This window comes from Platalea leucorodia, assembly GCF_965183815.1.
Source record: "Platalea leucorodia genome assembly, chromosome: 2".
Taxonomy (NCBI): domain Eukaryota; kingdom Metazoa; phylum Chordata; class Aves; order Pelecaniformes; family Threskiornithidae; genus Platalea; species Platalea leucorodia.
In genome coordinates, this window is record NC_138824.1 from 118,900,847 (window position 1) to 118,920,563 (window position 19,717).

The window sequence follows — 19,717 nt, forward strand, 5'->3', positions numbered from 1 at the left end:
CGCGGCCGCCAGGGTGGGTAGGTCCGTCTGGCTGCGGCGCGGCGCTGGCTGCGCGGCGCCCGGCGGCGGAGGGGCGCGTCCGGCCCGCGGCGCGGGGCCCAGCGGCGGAGCGGCGGCGGCGGCAGCCCCGGGGCGGCGCGGCGCCCGCCGGCGGGGCGCGGGGAGGCCGCGCGGCCGGAGCGGGTAACGGCGCCCGGCAGGGGGCGGGCGGGGGCCGGCGGGGCGCGGCGCGGCGGGCGGCGCTGGCTCGGCGGGGCCCGCCCGGGGCCGCGCTCCGCCGCCTGTGGGGTGCCCGGGGCCGGGCGGCGAGGCGAGGGGAGGGGCCGGCGGCGCCTCCCGGCTCTGCCGCGGAAAGCCCCGCCGTGCCGGGAGGGGCCGCACCTGTCTGCCGCCGCCGGGGGCGGGGGGGTGAGGGCGGCGAGGCCTGGGGTGCGTGCGCCGCCGCCGGGGCCGGGCCGGGCCGGGCCGTTCCCTCAGCCCCCCGGGGCGAGGGGAGCGCGGACCCCGCCGCTCCTCGGGGGCCCTGACGGGTTAAATGGCGCCGTCAATCCGGCGGCCAAACCCCCGGGAATACAGGCATCGAGTTCTGGCTCCCGGTCCAGCGAGGGCAACCGCGAAACCCGCCCGGCGGCTGGCAGCCCAGGCGCCTTCCCCTCCTCGGCCGAGACGGTGCCGGGGCTCGCCGGGAGGCTCCGCACAGCCGCCGCCGTCCCGCCTGCCCTGGCGCCGTTGAGCCGAGGCTGCAGGGGCTCCCGCCGCTCGGGGAGGGCCCGCCTCGCCGGGGAGCGGGGCGGAGGGCGGAGGGGGGCCGGTCCCGGGCGCCCCGCCCGCACCCACGCCTCCCCCCGCGCCTGGGGACGCAGGAGCGGTTCAGGCGTTAGTGGGCATCCAAGAATCCATGTGAAAACTTGAGAGAAAAAAAAAAGCGCACACCAAAAATCCCCTGTTCCAGCAGTTGTACTACTCACAGAATTCCTACGGGTTCTGATAAAGCATAAGTGCAAACACCTAGTTTGGCAGGGGATTTGTTTTGACATTTCAGAGGCCTAAGCAACAAGTTTACGTTAGGTTAAGACTTGCTTTCTGCTTGATTTCAGGAAACAGTTAGGAAACTTACGGGGATAAATTGCATAAAGCAACAAAAATGAAAAAAGTTCCATCGATGCTGAAAGAAGATTATCTTAGTCTGTAGTGTTGTGCAGTATCAGTCAAGACTTACAGTTCTGGAAAGTAGCAGATGGTGCAAAAAAATTAACTAGGAAATTAGCTAATAGTAAGAGCTTTGTCTCCTTTTTTTCAGAAGGTCGTCATCTCTTAGTGTAGCAAAGGTTGAAGAAAAAAGACAATTTTGAAGACTGAATTCTCTGTTCCTTTACTCTATTTTCAGAGCAAGCAAAAGGCATTCTGGACAGCAGAAACTCCATTCAGTCCTTAGAGCTGGACAAGCTCAACTTAGAGCTAGTTTGGAAATTCTGGTCTTTTAGAGGCAGATCTTTTAAAATGTTGCAACAACAAACTCCGTATGTGTAACAAAATAAGTACAGAGAATAATACATCTAGAGGTATTCCAGTCTCTCAGTCTGCCTCATAAGCACAGGCACCCATAAGTAAATGCCCAGGCAACCAAAATATATTTTTTTAATAAATACTTGTTGCCCTTTTTTTGATAAGAAGGTGGGTAGTTAATGTAATGAATGGTCATTTTGCTCAGAAAAACCTCAAACCTGAACAGAGCTGTTTCTTGACTTCAACTTTACTTTGAAAAGGACTTAAAATATCTTGGCTGAGATTTACACCTACTCTATTTATAGCTACTCTATTTCTCAACAACAAAAAAAGAAATAGGTCCTATTTGATTTTAGGACAGTTGACTAGGTTATTGCCTACATAGTGTAATTTAGAGTGATGTTAGAAAGCATCCCTCTAAGTTCTCTGTTACCTTCCTCGGAGAAGTTGTCGCCTTTGAAAATACAGGTTCTTATTTTGCATTGAAATGTATGCAATCTTCTGTTTGCATGAGGCTGTTTCACCAGTCTGTAGTTGCAATGACAAAATGATTTGCTTTTGACTCTGAGTTAAGGTTCAATCTAATAGTTGTGGTTTGAGCTGGGGCAAAAGTGAGGGATGTTCCAAAATGAGTGCTGACAAAGCTCAGGTTTGCTTTCTTTTGGTTTGTTTTTGGTTTGGTTTGTTTTTGTTTTTGTCTGTTGGCTTTTGTAAGTGACAGTAATGGCCCTCTTGCCTGATATTTGGGCAACTAAGTTTTTGCTAACAGAACTAATACACATTTTCAGGGAGGAAACAGAAAAATACTGACTCAACATAACTGAGAAACTGTCAAGTATGTTGACAATATTAAGAAAGCACCCTTTACCCTAGAGAGTAAAGGATAAAAGCTCTTCAAGAAGAAGCAAAAAAACCTTTCTATTTGACTTTCAGTGATGAACAGGTTGAGTTTTGAGGGTTCTGTTGAGCTTTGTAGTTGTAGAAACTAAAAAGTATTTTACCCTCACCCATGAGGAACTTTGGTCTCCTAAGTTCTTTGGACTTCAAGATGAAGAACCTTTCTAGTAATAGTTTCACACATGTGTCTTACATGTAATTATCTTTTAGATGTCAATAAGCGCCATATTGGATATTGAATAGACTGCATCCAGAACTATTTGGTTGAAATCATTAGCACACTTTAACGTTTGGGTTTTTTTGGTTATTTTTTTTTTTCAGCTTTCAGGTAAAGTTTATTCAAGGCAACAATGGAACGATTTGGAGTGAAGTCCGCTCCATCACGTAACCGCTCGAAGACTGCTTTGTATGTGACTCCTCAGGACCGTGTAACCGAGTTTGGCAGCGAGCTGCACGAAGATGGAGGAAAACTCTTCTGTACTTCCTGCAATGTGGTTCTGAATCACGTTCGCAAGTCTGCCATCAACGACCACCTCAAGTCTAAAACACACACAAAGCGAAAGGCAGAGTTTGAAGAACAGAACGTCAGGAAGAAGCAAAGGACTCTGACTGCCTCCCTTCAGTGCAACAGTACTGCCCAGACAGAGAAAACCAGCGTCATCCAGGACTTTGTGAAAATGTGCCTGGAAGCTAATATTCCACTTGAGAAGGCTGATCATCCATCTGTGCGAGCCTTCCTGTCCCGCTACGTCAAGAACGGCAGTTCAATACCTAAGTCAGACCAGCTAAGGAAAGCATACCTGCCTGATGGGTATGACAATGAGAACCAACTCATCAATACTGAAGACCGTTGAGAAGAAAACTGTTTTCATCATCGTTGTGAAGTTTTACATATTGATGGTGTGGTTTATTTTTATATTCATGCATATATACAGTGTTACATATTGGTTTTACAAGCTATTTTGTATTATTGTAGAAATGACAATCTATTTGTGAACTTAGTGGTATGCCACAGACTGTTGCTAACCCTGCCGTAGACGTCAGAGCTACATTGATGTAGAACTCATGATGAATGTAGGGAACGTACCTGGCATACACCTTATCTATGTTCAGTCCAGCTGTAACTGACGCTAAGAAAAAGGCACTTGGATGGCGGACCTCGCTTACCCAAACTGTGCATCTAAATACACGAGGAAGATGATGCGATAGGGATTGTTAATCATGTCAGTGGATTGCTTTGTCCAGTATCCTGTCCACGAGTGACCAAGAAGAAGTGCTGCACATTTGAAATGCAAGAAGCTGTAGAATGGTTAGTTAAACATAACTGCTCTGTTGCGGGAGGATTATTACAAATTCCTATTCAAGTTCGGTTTACGTTCTAAAACAGGAAACATTTTTCTTCTAGAATACTCTCCTCCTCTTTGGTGCAACTGTGGATGTATTCATTATCTAGCTTAAATAGCCAGTCTCTTGTATTGACCTCAACTCCACTATTCTCATAAAGCTAGGAGTTCTGCAGGTTTGCCATGCCCGCTTTTTTAAAATCACCGTTTTCATTGTCTTGGTTTAACACGTCCCCTTCGGTTTCAGTGCCAATCTTTGAAAGTCGAGTAGACAAACCAGTAACTGAGTGTGGTTTGCAGTGCAGCTGCTGGCAAGTGAAACTTATACTGGACCAAGATCTTAGCAGGGAGGATTAATGCCTTTTTCTTACTAGCAGGACAAAGGATGCTAAATCTAAATTGAGGGTGGGGGAGGCACTAAATTGTGGAGTTGAAAAAGCTTTTTTTGCAGTGCACAGGAGAAGAGGCTCCTCCAGCTTTCCCTGAAAGTCCTCTGCATCTCTGGCCTTGTCCCTCAGCCTTTTAGTCAAAGGAGGTAAAGTGATTAAAACAGTTTTCACAATAGTTACTGCAAAAGCCGTTCAATACCTGTAAGCGCAAACGCGAAAGCATGTATACTTTGAAGCTATACTGGAATTACAGACCTGGGCTGTATTTCTTACTCTGTGCCAAGGCCACATCTGTTGGACTGGCAAAAAGTAAAATGGGAAATTGACGAATTTCAATACTGTTACCCTCTCCGAAATCTAGTAAACTATTACGGAGCTATTCCAAATTATTATGCCAAATAGTCCACTCGATGCAAGTGCTCTATAAAGTTCTTGAGTGGAATGAGGGAGCATTGTGCAAAGTGCTGGAATACGACCAGCTTCTGCCTGCTCTAGATTTCCTTGAGATGCTCTGGGTTCAAGCAGGAGCCGAGCATCTCCTAGCAGCACAGAAATCCTCCACTCAGTGGATACAATGGTGTCAGCATCTTTAACTCCCTCAGGTGGAGCCAGTTGTTCCCTTCAGCTTCCTTTCCCCAGTGGAGTTTCACAGTATCTGTTTCTCAGTATTTCTTTTACTCCAGATATTTACAGCAATACTAAGTAATTGCTAAAGAGAGACAAAAATAACCTGCTTATTTTGTTTCGGTAGCTATTTCCCTAGCTATTTCTAGAGCAGTCTCTTTTGCTGGACTGAGAGAGACTTACATACTTAGTAACAACTGGTTTTTGTGCAATTAGCTTCTACAGAAATGCACTTGCGTTACATTATAACTGTGTCTGCTATGAGACCTGTTTAAATAAACGGACAAAACTAAAAAGCAGAATGCTGCCTGTCCATGTCTACCAGGACACAGGTACTCAGTACACTGCTGCACCTTTGGTCCCTGTTGAAGCTAGCAGGAATCCATGCAGTCATAGCAATCCTGTCAGTGATACTGGTTGCTGGTTTAGAACTTCAGACAGAAATAACAGTAGTAATTTTTTTCTCTAATCCTAGATATCAAAATATGCCTTCCAAAATATCATTTGCTATTGCACAAGCTTGTGTTTAGCTTAAGATCATGAACTGCCTTGGGCTAGAACTGTTTTATAAATCTTCTTAAGCCAAGTGAAAGGTACACTGCCAATAGCCTTTTCTGTCCTGACAATAATTGAAAGTGTTCTTTTACAGCTGCTGTTTCATTACAGTAAAACAACATCCTTGCTTTAATTTTTTTTTTTGTTTACCTTATGAATGCTATCTTAGAGTCGAAGCAAATAAAAAACAATGAAGTATTGAGAAAACAGGCTTCCATTAAATAAAAGCATCTCAAGAAGGTGGTATGATTAAAAGGTATGAATTTGGGCTAGTTAGCTCAGTTCTTGCTAACATGGGATTTCACAGGCTGCACCCCATAACCCTTTTATATAGGGTTCAATGCTGTATGTTTTTTCCCTTGACTGGCAAACTGACAGACATTTTGAAAAGCTTAAAGGTAACATTAAATAGGCTCTTGCACAACTGAAAAAAAATTATTTTCATTTACACAAGTTTACATAAAAATAGAAGTTAGCAACATCAACAGCTTTTGTTAAAAAAAGAAAACCAGTCATTTTCAATAAGGCGAAGCAACATTACCACACTTAGTTTCTCAAAAGCTTACTCATAAAGCAGTCTGTGTACAGAGCCTCAATTTATAGAATTAATACAATTCTGTATTTCCAGTAATTATTCTAGTACCAATTTACTTTTTATGCAGAATTACTGCAGAGGCTATGAGCCTGATGAGGAACCTTATTGATGTAGCCATAAGCTACCAATTCATAACAATTTGTAAGCAAAAATTTGTCTTCAGAATTTTGAATGGAACTGACTTAATTCCAATGCACAGCAGTTTGTAGGACACTGGTGTCTTAATAATAGGATATTTTTGTTAAAAAAAAAAAGCCACAACGTTTTTCAAGCTTTTTGAAAATCAAAATGCCGATCCATTGCAACAAACATTCATAATGGAGTAAAACTGAAAAATAAAGCACTTCCAGGTAATCTAGAAAGAACAATGAATAAGTAAGTTTATATTCATGGACATAACCCAGATCATCCACAAGACAGTTACACTTATTTTCTTTAAAAGTAGAAATGGTTCCACTCAGTCTTGGAACGGAGTCCTGCAAATACTCAAGTTCAGAGCAAAATTTTGCCAGTGTGGCTATAGTTGGATAAAGCATAACCTTAGTTTAATTGCTATTGATCTTAGGGAAGATTTACAGCAGAAGTTTTCTGGTGTATCTAAACCTAAGTAATAACGGATTCCTAGAACAGAGGCTGTGGTTAAGTTGTTTTACAGTCTCCATGGGGTTTCCCTTTTTTCTGCAAGAACACTGCATTATTTTTCCATGTATTTCCTGTAAAGAGTACCCTCGGAAGTAAAGGGAGGATGGTAGCAACGTCTGCTTTTCATTTTGCATACGTATGTAGGGACAAGCTATAAGGGATACTTTTTGCCAGGTGGTTTTATTAATATATTTGAAGCTCTAAATGTAACATTAAAAAAAAAAAAAAAAAAAGAAGAGATATTTTCTTCTTTGACCATGTACTTATATTAGTTTAGCCAACTCACAGCTAAAATTACCCCGAAGTGCTTTTCTTGGAACAACGCTTTCAGAGAGTAAAATACAAACAGGAACATTCTCTGTTTTGTGACTACTTACATGTATGCACCACGTTAGTTTCAGCTTGCATGTTCTTGAGAAACCGTGGGCAAGTTCTAATATTTTTAAGCATTTTGAAGCCTGTAATTTGGCAGGCCCCTAGAAGAGGTGAAACATTCGACATAATGAAAGGGAAAGCTGTTTTTCAATTGAGAGAGAAACTTGGTTCTGCAAAGTATGGGATATTCTCATGATAGAAGGACTATTTTTAGCCAGAGCCCCTTTTAACAATTCTGTTGAACTCGACAGTGAAATGCTCCCTGCTAGGTTTTGCAGCATAATGAGCTGGTTTTCAGGGGGAAAAAAACCAAACAAACAAAAAAAAGCTGGAAGTTTGGCAAGGATAATCTCTATTTATATTTACATATAGAGAGAGGCAAAACTCACTGTTGTTGTGTTCACATTGTACTCACTGCTAACTCTGTGTAATTTGAGTGCTTGTTGTCTTTGTACAATTTTAAGGTTGTGTCTAACTTTCAAAATAAATTTTTTTTAACAAAGCTTCTCATTGTAATAATGCTATTAGAGTTCAGTCTCTTTTGGGCTAGTGAAGATGCTTTATTTTTGGTTTGGTGGTAAGGGTGTTTTGCTGATGGTGAGTGGCCACAGAAATGGTTTTATTTAAACAAGCGATGATTAGATACTAGAGTGAGGCTGAAAATACCTGGGTCCTGCAGTGCCACAAGACTTCCTGTTAGAACAGTAAGACCAGAGTGAGTGAGTTAAGTTTTTATATTAAAATATTATTGGAAGAGAAATACTTTACTTTGTAAAGTTTTCACTTGGTAATGGAAAAATGGTCCTTTTTTAAAAAATAAAGGAATTCCTTTTTCATAGAATTTATGCATGATCTCTTATTTTGCCAAGAAAGCGGGTAAAGAACATGTGGTAGTTTGCTTATAATAGTAATGTAAGATAATAGAAACGGATGGTGACAGGAAAAATTAAAGAGTGTGTATGCTGTTGTTCTAGCTTGAGGTAACATCAGACTATTTGTTGAAGCACTTTGTTGATGTATCTGTAGAACCACGCTGAAGCCTGCTTCAGGACTGGTTATACAGAACCCCGTTTCTTGTCAAGTATGTGACTTTCTTCACAGGGACAGCAATTCCCTGATTATGCCTTCTGTTGCAAGCAAACACCAAGTGAAATAATTGTTAGGCATTTTGACATTGCAGTAAAGGATTTGTAGGTATAGGATCTTGCAGCTGCCTAATGCTTCGGGTCTTTTCAAGAAGGGCTTCTGCAGTGCGGAAGAATCGGGTCTTTCCAAACTGTCTGCAAAACGGTCACAGTTTGATCTCCGTCTCCCTTAGGGACTTCATGAAAATTGAGCAAATAACATCAGCCCATCAGAACTATCGAGTGTAGATCTGACTGTTTAGACGTTCCTTTTCCTGAATTCTTATCTGGCTTGACATCTCATGATGGATCAGTGATAAACTCATGCAACCTCATGAATTTATTAATCGTTACTTTCTCGTTTTTAGTCATCTCCAGGTCACAGCACATTAAGAGCAGGTTGCTTTTTGTTGCCTTTACACCAAATGGAAAAGCAGAATAGAAATAAACGTACGCTTCTGTAAAGTTTTCTTGTGTGGACAATTCCTCTTTGAAACAGCATATGTATACTTGCAAAATCAATATATCAGTAAGGATTTGTGTGGAAGCTGATGCAGAATCAGGTGAAGTATATATTTAAAGTTTAGTAATTAGGCCGTGCTAAATTCTTATGATGACATTTTACTTTCCTAAGTAAGTGAATCATGCTGTTTAACCCATATCCAAGATGCAGTAGGATGAAGTATACATAACTGCTTTTAGGCCACATTTATACTGATAATTAGGTTTGACATTTGTCATTTACATAGGCTGGACAGCAGAGACTGGAGGATAGACAATCTATGGCAGTTCTGCTTAAGTCAGGTAAGAATTTTTTTTTTTGCCCATCCCACCACTTTTCTCTTTCTACAAGGGGTTTGGAATTTGTGGGTCTCCTGGTGGTAGAGGCCACCTCTTCCATATTCAAAAGCAGACAGCACATCTCACAAGTAAAAGCACAAGGCGCAGGCTCTGAGATAGGGTACAGAGGGCTGCTGCAACTGACACTCAGAGGGCAGCCTCAAGACCTGTGTCGCCTCTTCTATTAACTATACCTAATACGGTTCTATTCTGTAAAATAGAAAATTAAGTATAAAACAGAAAACAATTACTGAATAGCTATTTCAGTCCCTTTGAGTTTAGCTTTGGAGTGTCCCAACTTCATCCTCACTTTACGTTTCAGAAGCCAGAAACATTTGAAGATTTAGTCTTGCAAAAGAACATCTATTTTGCTAGAAGATTTCTGGTAGGCCTGGAGGAGGACAGGTGGAAGATTATAGTTTCAGTTGGTATGCAAAGCCCGTGTTCAGCTGAGCCAAACAAGCACAAGCAATTTAAATTTATTCACGTTTTAGATCTGCCTGAGTACTTAGCTCTCTTTATGTGTCTTCTTCTGTCTAGTAGTGCACAGGAAGGGGAAGTAAAAGCAGAGCACTAAAGTGCAGTGAGGTGACCAGTACTCTCATATGTGCTCCATGAGCACACTAAAATAAGAGGACACATTCATTAGGAAGTTTCTACTGCCTTTCAGTGGATACTTTTACTTTTTCCTCCAACCTATCTGATCCTTCTGTTCAGTAAGAACTGTTGTGTCCCTGAGGAAAATAAGGATATTGTTCATTTTCTCCTAACCAATCGAGTAGCTTACAGCAATGCAGTGGAGAGAGGGTAGCATTCAGCAGGTCTCTTCAAAGCTGGAGGAAAAATAATTAGGAACTTTAGAGGTTCTTGGGGGGGGGTGTGTGTGTGTGTGTCTGTGTGTGTGTGTGTGTATTGGTTTGCCTCAAGTGGTTTTTTTTTTAATCTGTCCTTCAGTGTACAGAATAATTCCCAAATTCAGTATTAGATTTCACTGCAGGAAATGAGACCTCCTTACCTTAATTATTCTGTAATTAGCTTTAAATTGCTTCCTCCCTCCCCTTATTTCTGAAGCCTGTCATTACCATAAGATGAATCCAATAACTAGAATACCCATGCTCACACTTAGTCTTTTATGTACAGCAAAACCCTGAGAAGATTTTTAACCAACGCTGTATTGAATAAACTGACAGCCCTTGTGAGAGCATCCAGGCCCATGCTCAGTCTGCGCTTTAGAACCTGGTGCGAGATGTGTTGGTTGATTTAACAAAGCTTAGCTCATCTCGTTAAACTGAAATGGCTTAGGAAAAAGCAGGGAGATGCAGAGAATCTCATCTTGTGGAAAAAGGAAAAACTTGCATAGAAATGAAGTAACTGATCCCTCCCATAACAGGGCACTACAGTAGTAAGACATGAGAAGAGGCTGCAGGAGCCAGCCATAGCTGATGTGGAAGCACATGCTGCTGCAAGCTGCGTGATCGCTAGTGACAGGCAAGGAGCTGGATGGGAGACTAAATTATTGCTGTTCCCTGAAGATACCAAAGCTTCTTCATGTAGTGTAATGAAGGTAATTTTCAGCGGACTTACTGGAGCCCACTATGTAAATGCCATATCTCTCTATGTGGTTGGAGGCCAATGCCTAACCACCTGCAAACAGGGAAAATGCAGCCCCAAAACACAACCTTGTCTTGTCAGAAGAAAAACTGAGGTGTAACAGAAGGAACATTACATTGTTTTGTGTTTTTTTTTTTCTTCCACTGGTGTCCGGTAAAGCAGCAGCAGACATGACACAGTAGACTGAATCAAGTAAAGAAAGTTTCTATTAATAGCAATCATCAGGTGTTTAAGACTATCCAAATTTTACTCCATATTTTTTGAGCCTCTTCCTGAAAATGGTATCCAACGCACACAGAACTGTGCTAATCGTTATGTTTGAATTGCACTGAAGTCTCTTAGTTCTTTAAATACTTGGTATCTCTTAGGTGTCAGCTGAGGTCTGATTTGCGTATAGCAAAGTTACTGAGTGACTGCAGATAGTGGAAATCAGTGCCATCTAGTGACATCTTTTTCTGCCATCTTCAAATGGTATCTCGAATTAAATGCATATGCTCCTCCCTCTCCTAGTTATGCAGTTTTAGATTAGGATTCCCTATTCCTTTCTTTGGTAAATAGTTATTTTATATTTACCTAGAATTTACTATCCTTTCAAACATGCTTTTAAAGCAAAACCAGAATATTTTAGAGTCTCAAATGCAGGGGCTCATTTTCTCAAAAAAAATGGAGTATAAGTTGCCATTTGGAGATTTAAAAGATCTCATTTATAAACTTAATAACATCACAAAAGTAAAAAAGCTCCCAGAAATGTCTCAAGAATGTAATAAAGCCTTAACAAGAAAACATGAAAAAAATCAGATTCTTTGCCATCTTCCAGCAGATTCTCAAACACACCCCACCAAAAAAAAACCCCACAGCCCTACTCTTAAGCAGAACGGAGATAAAGGAAATAATGAAGCGTCAGCAGTGATAGTAGAAGTCACAGTTGCCAAAGCCTTTTTAAGAAAAGGGCTCCAAAAACCTAGATGAGTGTCCAAGCTATTTACTATTGAAAACACAAAGTAAAGAACCCTCACAAGCCCCGTCCAGTACGTGGTCCGGGAAATCGGTGCTCCTTCCTGCCACTCTGACCCACCTCACCTCTCCCAAAAGGCTAATGTACGACAGCACCTGTCTTACCCTTCAGAATACTTCCACAAAGTTACCGACAAGGAATTATCCACCTAGAAAGCCAATCTCAATACACCGTAGAAAACAGACAAAACCTTATCTTACTAAAAAACTTCATTCAGTAGCAAAGGACTCAGCCCAAAACAGTTCTTCTGATAAGAATACAGAGATTAAGTACCGACTACTAATATTACATTCCTAGCATAAGCTTTGGATTACTCAACATTAACACGAGCAGAAATTACACTCCCAGGAAACGCATCCCTTAATGACCAATTTTACTAAGCAGCTATGGATTCAGCCACTAGATGTCTTCACTACACAGGAATGCAATCCGCGGTACTAGTATTTTTGTCTCAAGTGGAAGCATGCTGTGTGTGCAGTTATAGTTAAGGAGTTTCCTTTCATAAATATTTTCCATTTAGGCTGGATTGTAATTTTTGTAAGGCTATTTCAGTGTCTCACAAACAGCAGTACAATTCTCTTGATCATCACATACTTAGCCAGACACTTCCAACCAAGACATTTTGGAAAGCTGTTCAATTATTTTCTTCAAAATAGTACTTTGAAAAAATCCTGATAATTTAGATTTTTGTTAGAGCACAATATGCATATATGTTGTCTAGAAAGCTTGAAATATTTAGAATAGAATAGTTCAGTTGGAAGCCGCCTACAACGATCAGCTAGTGCAATTGCCCGACCACAAGTTAGAGCACATTTTTAAGGGCATTGATCCAAATGCCTCTTAAACACTGACAGGCTTAGGGCATCGACCACCTCTCTAGGAAGCCTGTTCCAGTGTTTGACCACCCTCTCGGTACAGAAATGTTTCCTAATGTCAAGTCTAAATCTCCCCGTTTTAACATAGGCTTTCATAACTGCATTAATTTCTTCTCCGGTTTCTATTTGTGGTTGTTGTATTTGCATTATAAGCAGAAGTGATAATTGCTATATATGAAGTTCCTGTTCAACTTTAGTTTGGTTCTAACTTTATGAAGAAACTGTACATTGACAGAATTTTTTGGGAAGGTTCAGCTAAATGGTTCAGTGTTTTAGAAATATTTAGGAGAAAAAGGTGTCAAGGACATGCTGAAAAAGAGCCCACAAAATCCAAAACTGAATTACTTGGCCTTATGTTATGAGGATGCTAAGACTAAATAGTAGAAGCAATCATCTCTTATAGTGCAGATTATTGTAAATTAATCTAATGCAAATTAAGGCTATTCAGACATGTGACATCTACCATCTTGTGAATAGTGGATTTGCTCAGCTTCTTAATTTGTTAATATTCAATTAGAGCAATACACAAGGACCAAACAAGTTTAAAATACTGTTGTGCATCCCTTCTCTCTGCTATATCACGGCTTGTAAAATCAAAACCTCAACTGCAGGAGCATCTTTCAAAAAAAAAAAAAAATCTGCAGCTGTGTCTGTTACACTGCAAGGGGAGCCAGAGAAGAGTGAAAGATGTTTTGCCTCGAATTGCAGAGGAGTTCTGAGATGATGTGAAATGATCAAGCAGTTCACGTTTTAACCACACAAAAAAGACAACTGTGTAAGCCGTCAGATTTTTGCAGATATATTGCTTCCCCTCCCCTTTCTGCACTGTCTTAACAGAACTAGAAAAGGGAACCAGCTCAGACATTTACCCAGGTAAACCTAACAGGATGCAAGAGGCCATCTGAACTGCACTTTTTAAATCCGTGGGAACCTCTTCCCTCTACCATGCCCAGAGAATGAAGGCTCCTCCAGTCATGTTGATAAAAAGGACCTTACTGTACATCCTCCTAGTAATGCTGGCTGAGAGCAACTATCAAATTTACGGTAAGATGCGGTCTTATAATTTAACCTGTCTGTAGTTATTAAACGTTGCGGGGGGAGAACAGAAACCAAAGCAGCGCTTAGTGTACCTTGGATATAATCTGTGACTTATTTTATTACAATATCAGAGACTTCTAATTCAATTAAAGACAATGATGACGACAATAATTGAGAAATAGTAGGTAACAGTCTAGGCTAGAACCCTAGCACTTGGGGACAAAATACAACTTGCTCTGTGGCCAAAGACTCTGCTTTCAAGGGGTTTGGCAGCATTCAAGCCTCTGCTTGAAATCCAGGAATCCTACTAGCTCTGAACCGGATCCAGTAAATTGTCCTTACCAGATAAGTAAGTGTACCCTCAATTATTTAGCTTAACTCCATCTAATTTTCATCCCGCTTTCAACTTTGAACCTCCATAGTTTTTAACTGGAGATGTTCTCCTGATTTGGACTGATGCGAGAACTACACTCTGCCCAGTATATTCCTAATATTTTTACTAGAGATTATTTTGTTTCAAGTTCTTCCCTGCTAATATCATATAGGAGACATAAATTTTAGTATTGAAAGGAAGGCACTCCTACAGAAAGGATAATAGCTACTGTAATGGATGCGCTCAGCTGCTGTTGATACATTTCTGATATATCAACTGATAAATTGATCAAAATACCATTTGTTATAAGGCACTGCTAAAATTACACAAACAAATTGGCTATGTGAGGCTTAGTTGACATGTGTGACTAACTCTGCAAATCTATAGCATCTTTTGACACTCCTTGTTTTTATGAATAAAACACATTACTAATACTAATAGGAAAGGTTAAACAAGCATTCAGAGCATCTGCCTGGGAAGGGAAACCCAAACATTTAGCTTAAAATATATGAATTACCAGGTCAGTTAGATGCAGCTGTTTCTTAATCAGGGTGTGAGCTGAGCTCGGGGAGGCTACTGAACTGCTTTACATTTGATTTTCAAATGAATAAACTAACATGCTTCTGAAAGGGGTGTATCTAGAGCTGACAGCCTCCATCATACCCTAAACGGAAGTATCTTCTTTTCTGGTAAGAGTTAAGTCCTGTTTCTGTTCACTTCATTAAGTCTGCCTGTGTTTTTAGTTCCTCATGCAATCACCTCTCTGCATTGTCCTGTATAGTTCACTAGTACACGGGGGAACCCTCCATACTCATCTGCCAGGCTCCTAGATACAGTTTTTATACCAGAATGTAATTTCTGTTATGCTGCTTATAGCATGTATCTTGTTTACACAGAATTTATTTTACTAGGGTTTATTTTTTGTTCTACATCAAAACTACTTGGGGTCCTCTGAGAACAATACTATTTCCTTCTATACACCTATATTACTACAAATATCAGAACCATGTTTATAGAAGCATTACAGAGAGAAAAGTTTTGCAAGTCAGCCTCTACAGAACCATGATGTAAATGGTTTGTTTTTTTTTTTTTAATGTATTCACATTTTAGCCATAAATTTTCCAGGCTTGTTTGGGTTTTATTTTGGTTTGACGTAAGCTGAAAATTGAAGCCGACTTATTTAAGCTTTGTACATTGCAAATGTATCCAAAGTTTCCCTTACTCCTAACAGAAACAAAGTTGACCACTCAGATTTCGTATACAAAGTCAATAACCAGCAAATCTTTTCTAAATTAGGGAAGGAGAAGTCAGCTTGTTTCTGATAAGTCACAAGCAGCAGGCCCTTCTCCCCCCTCACCCCAGTAATTTTAGTCCACTTAGGCCCTGTCTCCTTTGTAACACCAAAGAACAGATCATTCCCATCCAGTCTCAAAGAGTGGTTGTTGCTATCTGGACAGCATACACAAAGTAAATGAAGCGTTTCATCCCAATGAAAATAAAACCCAGCAAACCTCCCCTCGCTCCAAGAAGCTCCAGCCAATAAGTAGGTATGTGCACACATGCCCACTAAAGGTGAGCACGGTTCTTGGCTCAAGTAACACCTTGCTGTTAGACCTTCTTGTGGGATAGCCTGCACATGCTAGCATTCAGCTAAACAGAAACGTTCCATCTTCAAGTTTCAGTCATCAAAATATAAAGGCGTGTTTTCTGCACTTCCACAGCTTTCATCAAGGAATAGTTAAAAAATGATGCAACTCTCCATCAGCTACCTCAGCGAGCAGGTCAGCTTTACAAAGCTGACCCATTGCCGGGAAACAAAACCAGAAAAACAACGAGACACCCAGAAAAATCCTTCATTGTACACCAAGTAAATAGAAAAAGTAGGTTACTCTATCTTTAAGATGACATGGGAAAAATTAAGTGAAAAGGACTAAAACTAAATTTCTATTAGCAAAATGACATTCTTAAAAAAAACCAAATTGTGATATAACTATGTAAAAGGACTAAAATAAAATTTTACATCATTCTTTGAAAAGCCTTCTCTGAAGCTGAGGGAAGTCTGAAAAAGGCTTATCCAGGTATCACTTAATATGTCTTCTGAAGTACTTCTCTTTCTAAATACACCTTACCTAAATTCAAGGAGGGAGCATATCTTTCCATGAGTGCCCCTCACAGCCTGTTTCCTTTTCTGTTGTTAAAATTAACAAAGCCACGAAGATCTCAGTGTTAAACGTGAAACCCCAACAAACCAACGTGCTTTCTGGTGTAGTTTTTGTGCTCTGGCCCTAATGAGAAACTTCCCAGAACATGGGGCCTGAGTTAAAACCGTTACTCGTGCTTCGCTGTGTTCACAGACAGACCCAAATGTAGGATTCAACGCTAAGTGTAGACATTAATTTTTCATGAATAATTGACATTTTATACCTCAGCCATTATCTGCCTCAGGGAATGATACATGTGGCTTGTATTCTATCCTACCCCTTGTTCCTTTTTTTTTTTTTTTTTTTTTTTAAAAGAGAGGAGAGAGCGAAAAAACAAAGTAAAGATAAATCCTTTTGAAAACAAATGCCTCAGAAATTTCAGTTAATAAGTCTTAGTTTACTGGAGTTGTTCTGAGTTCTTAGATGACCAGGTGTGAATGATACCATTTATAATTCAAAGATTAGAAGGCTCAATTTTTAGCTATTATTTTTATACCAATGGATTGAGTTAGGTAAATGGAAAGCTATTTCCACTAAACCTCTTTTGTTTGCTTAATGAGTCATGTCATGACTATGTTTTCTAGAACACAAGAATGAGGAAAAAAATTAAAATTGTTTTTATAAAAGAAAGCACTGTCATGGGTATTTCCCTATTGTACAAGTTATGGAATATGTGCTTTCATTTGAAATCCTTATCCTGGCAGTACACTGTACAGAAGATTTTCCTTACCTGTGCAAATCAGTTCTCGGTGCAATAGAGCCTGGCTCGCCGCAGCTTGTTCAGGAACACACTCAAGTGATCTAAAAGAAAACGTGCTTTTAGTCAATCTGAATCTTACCGAGAAGTGTAAGTTTGAAGCTGGTATATAAAGCTTCCGTACGTTACAGATTCTTGTACCCTCTTGAAAACTGCACATTCAGATATTCATCATGACCACCCATGAATGTGACATTGAAAACAAGACTGGGTATAAGACCTTGTAACTGGTTTCAGGTCTCAGCTCATAGCAGTATTAAAGAAAGAGTAATTAAATTTATCTCGGAAAGCACTTGCACACATACAATATATTTGGCAGACAATGTCTCTACCATTGACTCCTCATAAGCCACAGGAGGTAGCAGATAGAAAAAAGTGAAGCTACACTATCAGAGGAAGAGTACACCAAGCCATGTTTGTGCTAGTTCATTAATTGAAGTTTATTTTGTGGTTGGCTTTGTAATGACAACCAATGAACACGAAAGGTTGTCTCTCATTATCAGGCGTGTTGTTATTTTTTTTCCCTGTTTAAAAACCCTCATTCTCTAGGGTATTATGGTGTATATTGTTATTTAATCCCAAATCTTCACTAACACCTATTCCTGCCAAATGGCCTTTACAGGAAATCTGTGAAAGATATTTTAAAAGTTTGCCTTAAATATTTTATTCTATATAAAAAAGTTCCCAAATCTTTTTGTTTTTAAAAGGATTTTCTCCACTGCTTTTTATCCACTTAAAGTTTCTTGCCAAGTAAGGTGTGATTTGGGAAAGAGGAAAGGTTAATTAGAGATTTCAGGCCACGTTCATTATGAATTCCCACACTTAATTACTAGAGAAAAAAAAAAAAGGCTGAATTATAGGAAAAACTTCATATAGCCCAGATTTTTAGTTATTGAAGTTCAAAAACATTCAAACTAAGAATTTCCCAAAGCCCGAGAAAAATGTTTAACTCCTATTCACTCACCTCTTCTGATGATATTGTTCTAGAAGGTCCCCAAACTCATGACTAATAACATTTACCAAGGACTAGATTTCTTCCTACCAAAAATTTGAAAACCTTGTCCTGGTTTCAGCTGGGATAGAGTTAATTTTCTTCTTAGTAGCTGGTCTACTGCCGTGCTTTGGATTCAGGATGAGAATAATGTTGATAAGACACTGATGTTTCAGTTGTTGCTGAGCAGTGCTTACACCAGTCAAGGACTTTTCAGCTTCCCCTGCCGTGCCAGGTGCACAAGAAGCTGGGAGGGGGCACAGCCAGGACAGCTGGCCCAGACTGGCCCAAGGGCTATTCCAGACCATATGGCATCATGCCCAGTGTATAAACTGGGGGGAGTTGGCCGGAGGGCCAGCTATCACTGCCTGGGGACTGGCTGGCCATCGGTTGGCAAGCAGTTGCATCACTTGTTTTTTCCTGGGTTTTGTTCCTCTCTTTGTTGTTGTTGTTGTTTTCTTTTTCACTACAATTTATTCTTAATTTAATTATTAAACTGTCCTTATCTCAACCCATGAGTTTTCTTACTTTTTGCCCTTTCGATTATCTCCCCTGTCCCACCAGGGCAGGGGGAGGGTGAGCGAGTGGCTGGGTGGTGCTCAGATGCCGACTGGGGTTAAACCACAACAAACCTAAAGCCCAAGCCATTTAGCAATCAGTCATTAACAAGTCACAGAAACATACAAAAGCAATTGTGATTACTTTTCATGCTCCCATTGTTTCGTAACAACTAAAAAAAAACAATTAAAGGCAGCCTAAAGTCCAGCTGCTTTAAGACTCTGAAAGGAAGGCCTTTTTGCAAGCTCTGAAGACAGTCTATGGATTCTCATACGCACTGAAAGGCAAGCAGTAGCTTGTATAGCTATTGGTTAGGAAGTTCAAAAGATTGCTCTATTTGACTGACAGGAAAATAAAACAAAACAAAACAAAAAGCACAGAAGTTAAACATCACTGATGTTTACCTACTATCCACAGGCTTCTTCAAGGGATCCACAAATAGTAACTAAGGAAATCCACAAATTGTAACTATCTACAAATGATAACTAAGAAAATTAAATCAATTTTCAGTACATTAAATTTCTTCTACAAAGTCTATAGCTACACTGGAAAAAAGAAAAAAAATTTAAAAAGCACTATAAACTGGAGGAAATGGAAGACCAAATGAAACCTGGTAGCCTCCCCCCTCACTTATTTTAAGGGAAAAGAAGAGGAGGATTTGTACCCTAGGCTTAATTGACAGCAGGCTGCCAAACACTTTCACCTGCATCAGCAGCCAGAAACGAAGGCTGAGAGCCAACAGCTGTGTGTAGGCCAGTGTCATGCAAGCTTCCAGCTGGAAGTGCCTCCGAGGGTCAGTGGGACAGGAGGGCTCCACTGCTCAGAGGTCGTGGGCAGGCAGTGCCACCACTGGGCTGGGTAGCAAGTGCAGTACAAGTTTTCCCACGTGCAGTTCCCAAAGCTCAGTGGCATATTCCACAGGTAACCTTCGGGAGAAAGCAAGGGCGTTGGCGTCAGGCCCACTTGATGGCAGGGAATTTTGCTCGGGAAACATAATTTAGCCAGACCTGATTATCCTGGAATTATACTAGTAAGTGAATGATCACCACCAAAAGTGAATGATCACTACCAGAAGATGAAGGAGCAAAACTGTGGCACATGTTTGCGTAGTCACTTGGGGAAAAAAGGAGAAACACTGTTCAAGCTCACCTGACCGAGAGATCACACTAGCACATTTTATTTGAACTCTCTTAAAAATATACTATATGAGCAAAAGTAATACAACTACTATCAATGCCAGTGGAACTTTTCTTAAAAAAAACAAATTGTGACCAAGTAAATCCTCTGTTAGGAGTGATATTCCACTCCTAACTCCTCATGACTGACTTAGTAGTAGTGTAGGAAGGTGTATGGAGGGAAGTTTCTCGTGATATCAGTGCAAGCATGTAACACTTGAACTGCTTATACA

The 19,717-nt window shown here is 40.7% G+C and overlaps 2 protein-coding genes across 3 annotated transcripts in view; both read left to right on the forward strand.

Annotated features, from left to right (window-relative positions):
- On the forward strand, positions 1-8,295 carry CGGBP1 (CGG triplet repeat binding protein 1). 2 transcript variants are annotated; one of them, XM_082335706.1, is made up of 2 exons: positions 1-13; positions 2,725-8,295. In XM_082335706.1, exon 2 carries the CDS (start codon positions 2,754-2,756, stop codon positions 3,255-3,257), a length of 504 nt encoding a protein of 167 aa, XP_082191832.1. In that variant the 5' UTR covers positions 1-13; positions 2,725-2,753; the 3' UTR covers positions 3,258-8,295. The 2 variants fall into 2 exon arrangements, with proteins under 2 accessions (XP_082191832.1, XP_082191831.1); XM_082335705.1 differs by lacking the exon at positions 1-13 and adding an exon at positions 101-183.
- The window catches only part of BTLA (B and T lymphocyte associated), a 25,004-nt gene continuing 8,916 nt past the window's right edge, over positions 3,630-19,717 (forward strand). The window contains exons 1-4 of the mRNA XM_082335695.1: positions 3,630-3,712; positions 8,800-8,854; positions 10,281-10,454; positions 13,229-13,435. Coding sequence (XP_082191821.1) covers positions 13,348-13,435 — 88 coding nt within the window. The 5' untranslated portion in view covers positions 3,630-3,712; positions 8,800-8,854; positions 10,281-10,454; positions 13,229-13,347. The remainder of the gene's footprint in view (positions 3,713-8,799; positions 8,855-10,280; positions 10,455-13,228; positions 13,436-19,717) is intronic.

Bases quoted from the DNA above. Each gene is read 5' to 3' on its own strand.
- CGGBP1 (XM_082335706.1), top strand. From the start codon at position 2,754: ATGGAACGATTTGGAGTGAAGTCCGCTCCATCACGTAACCGCTCGAAG.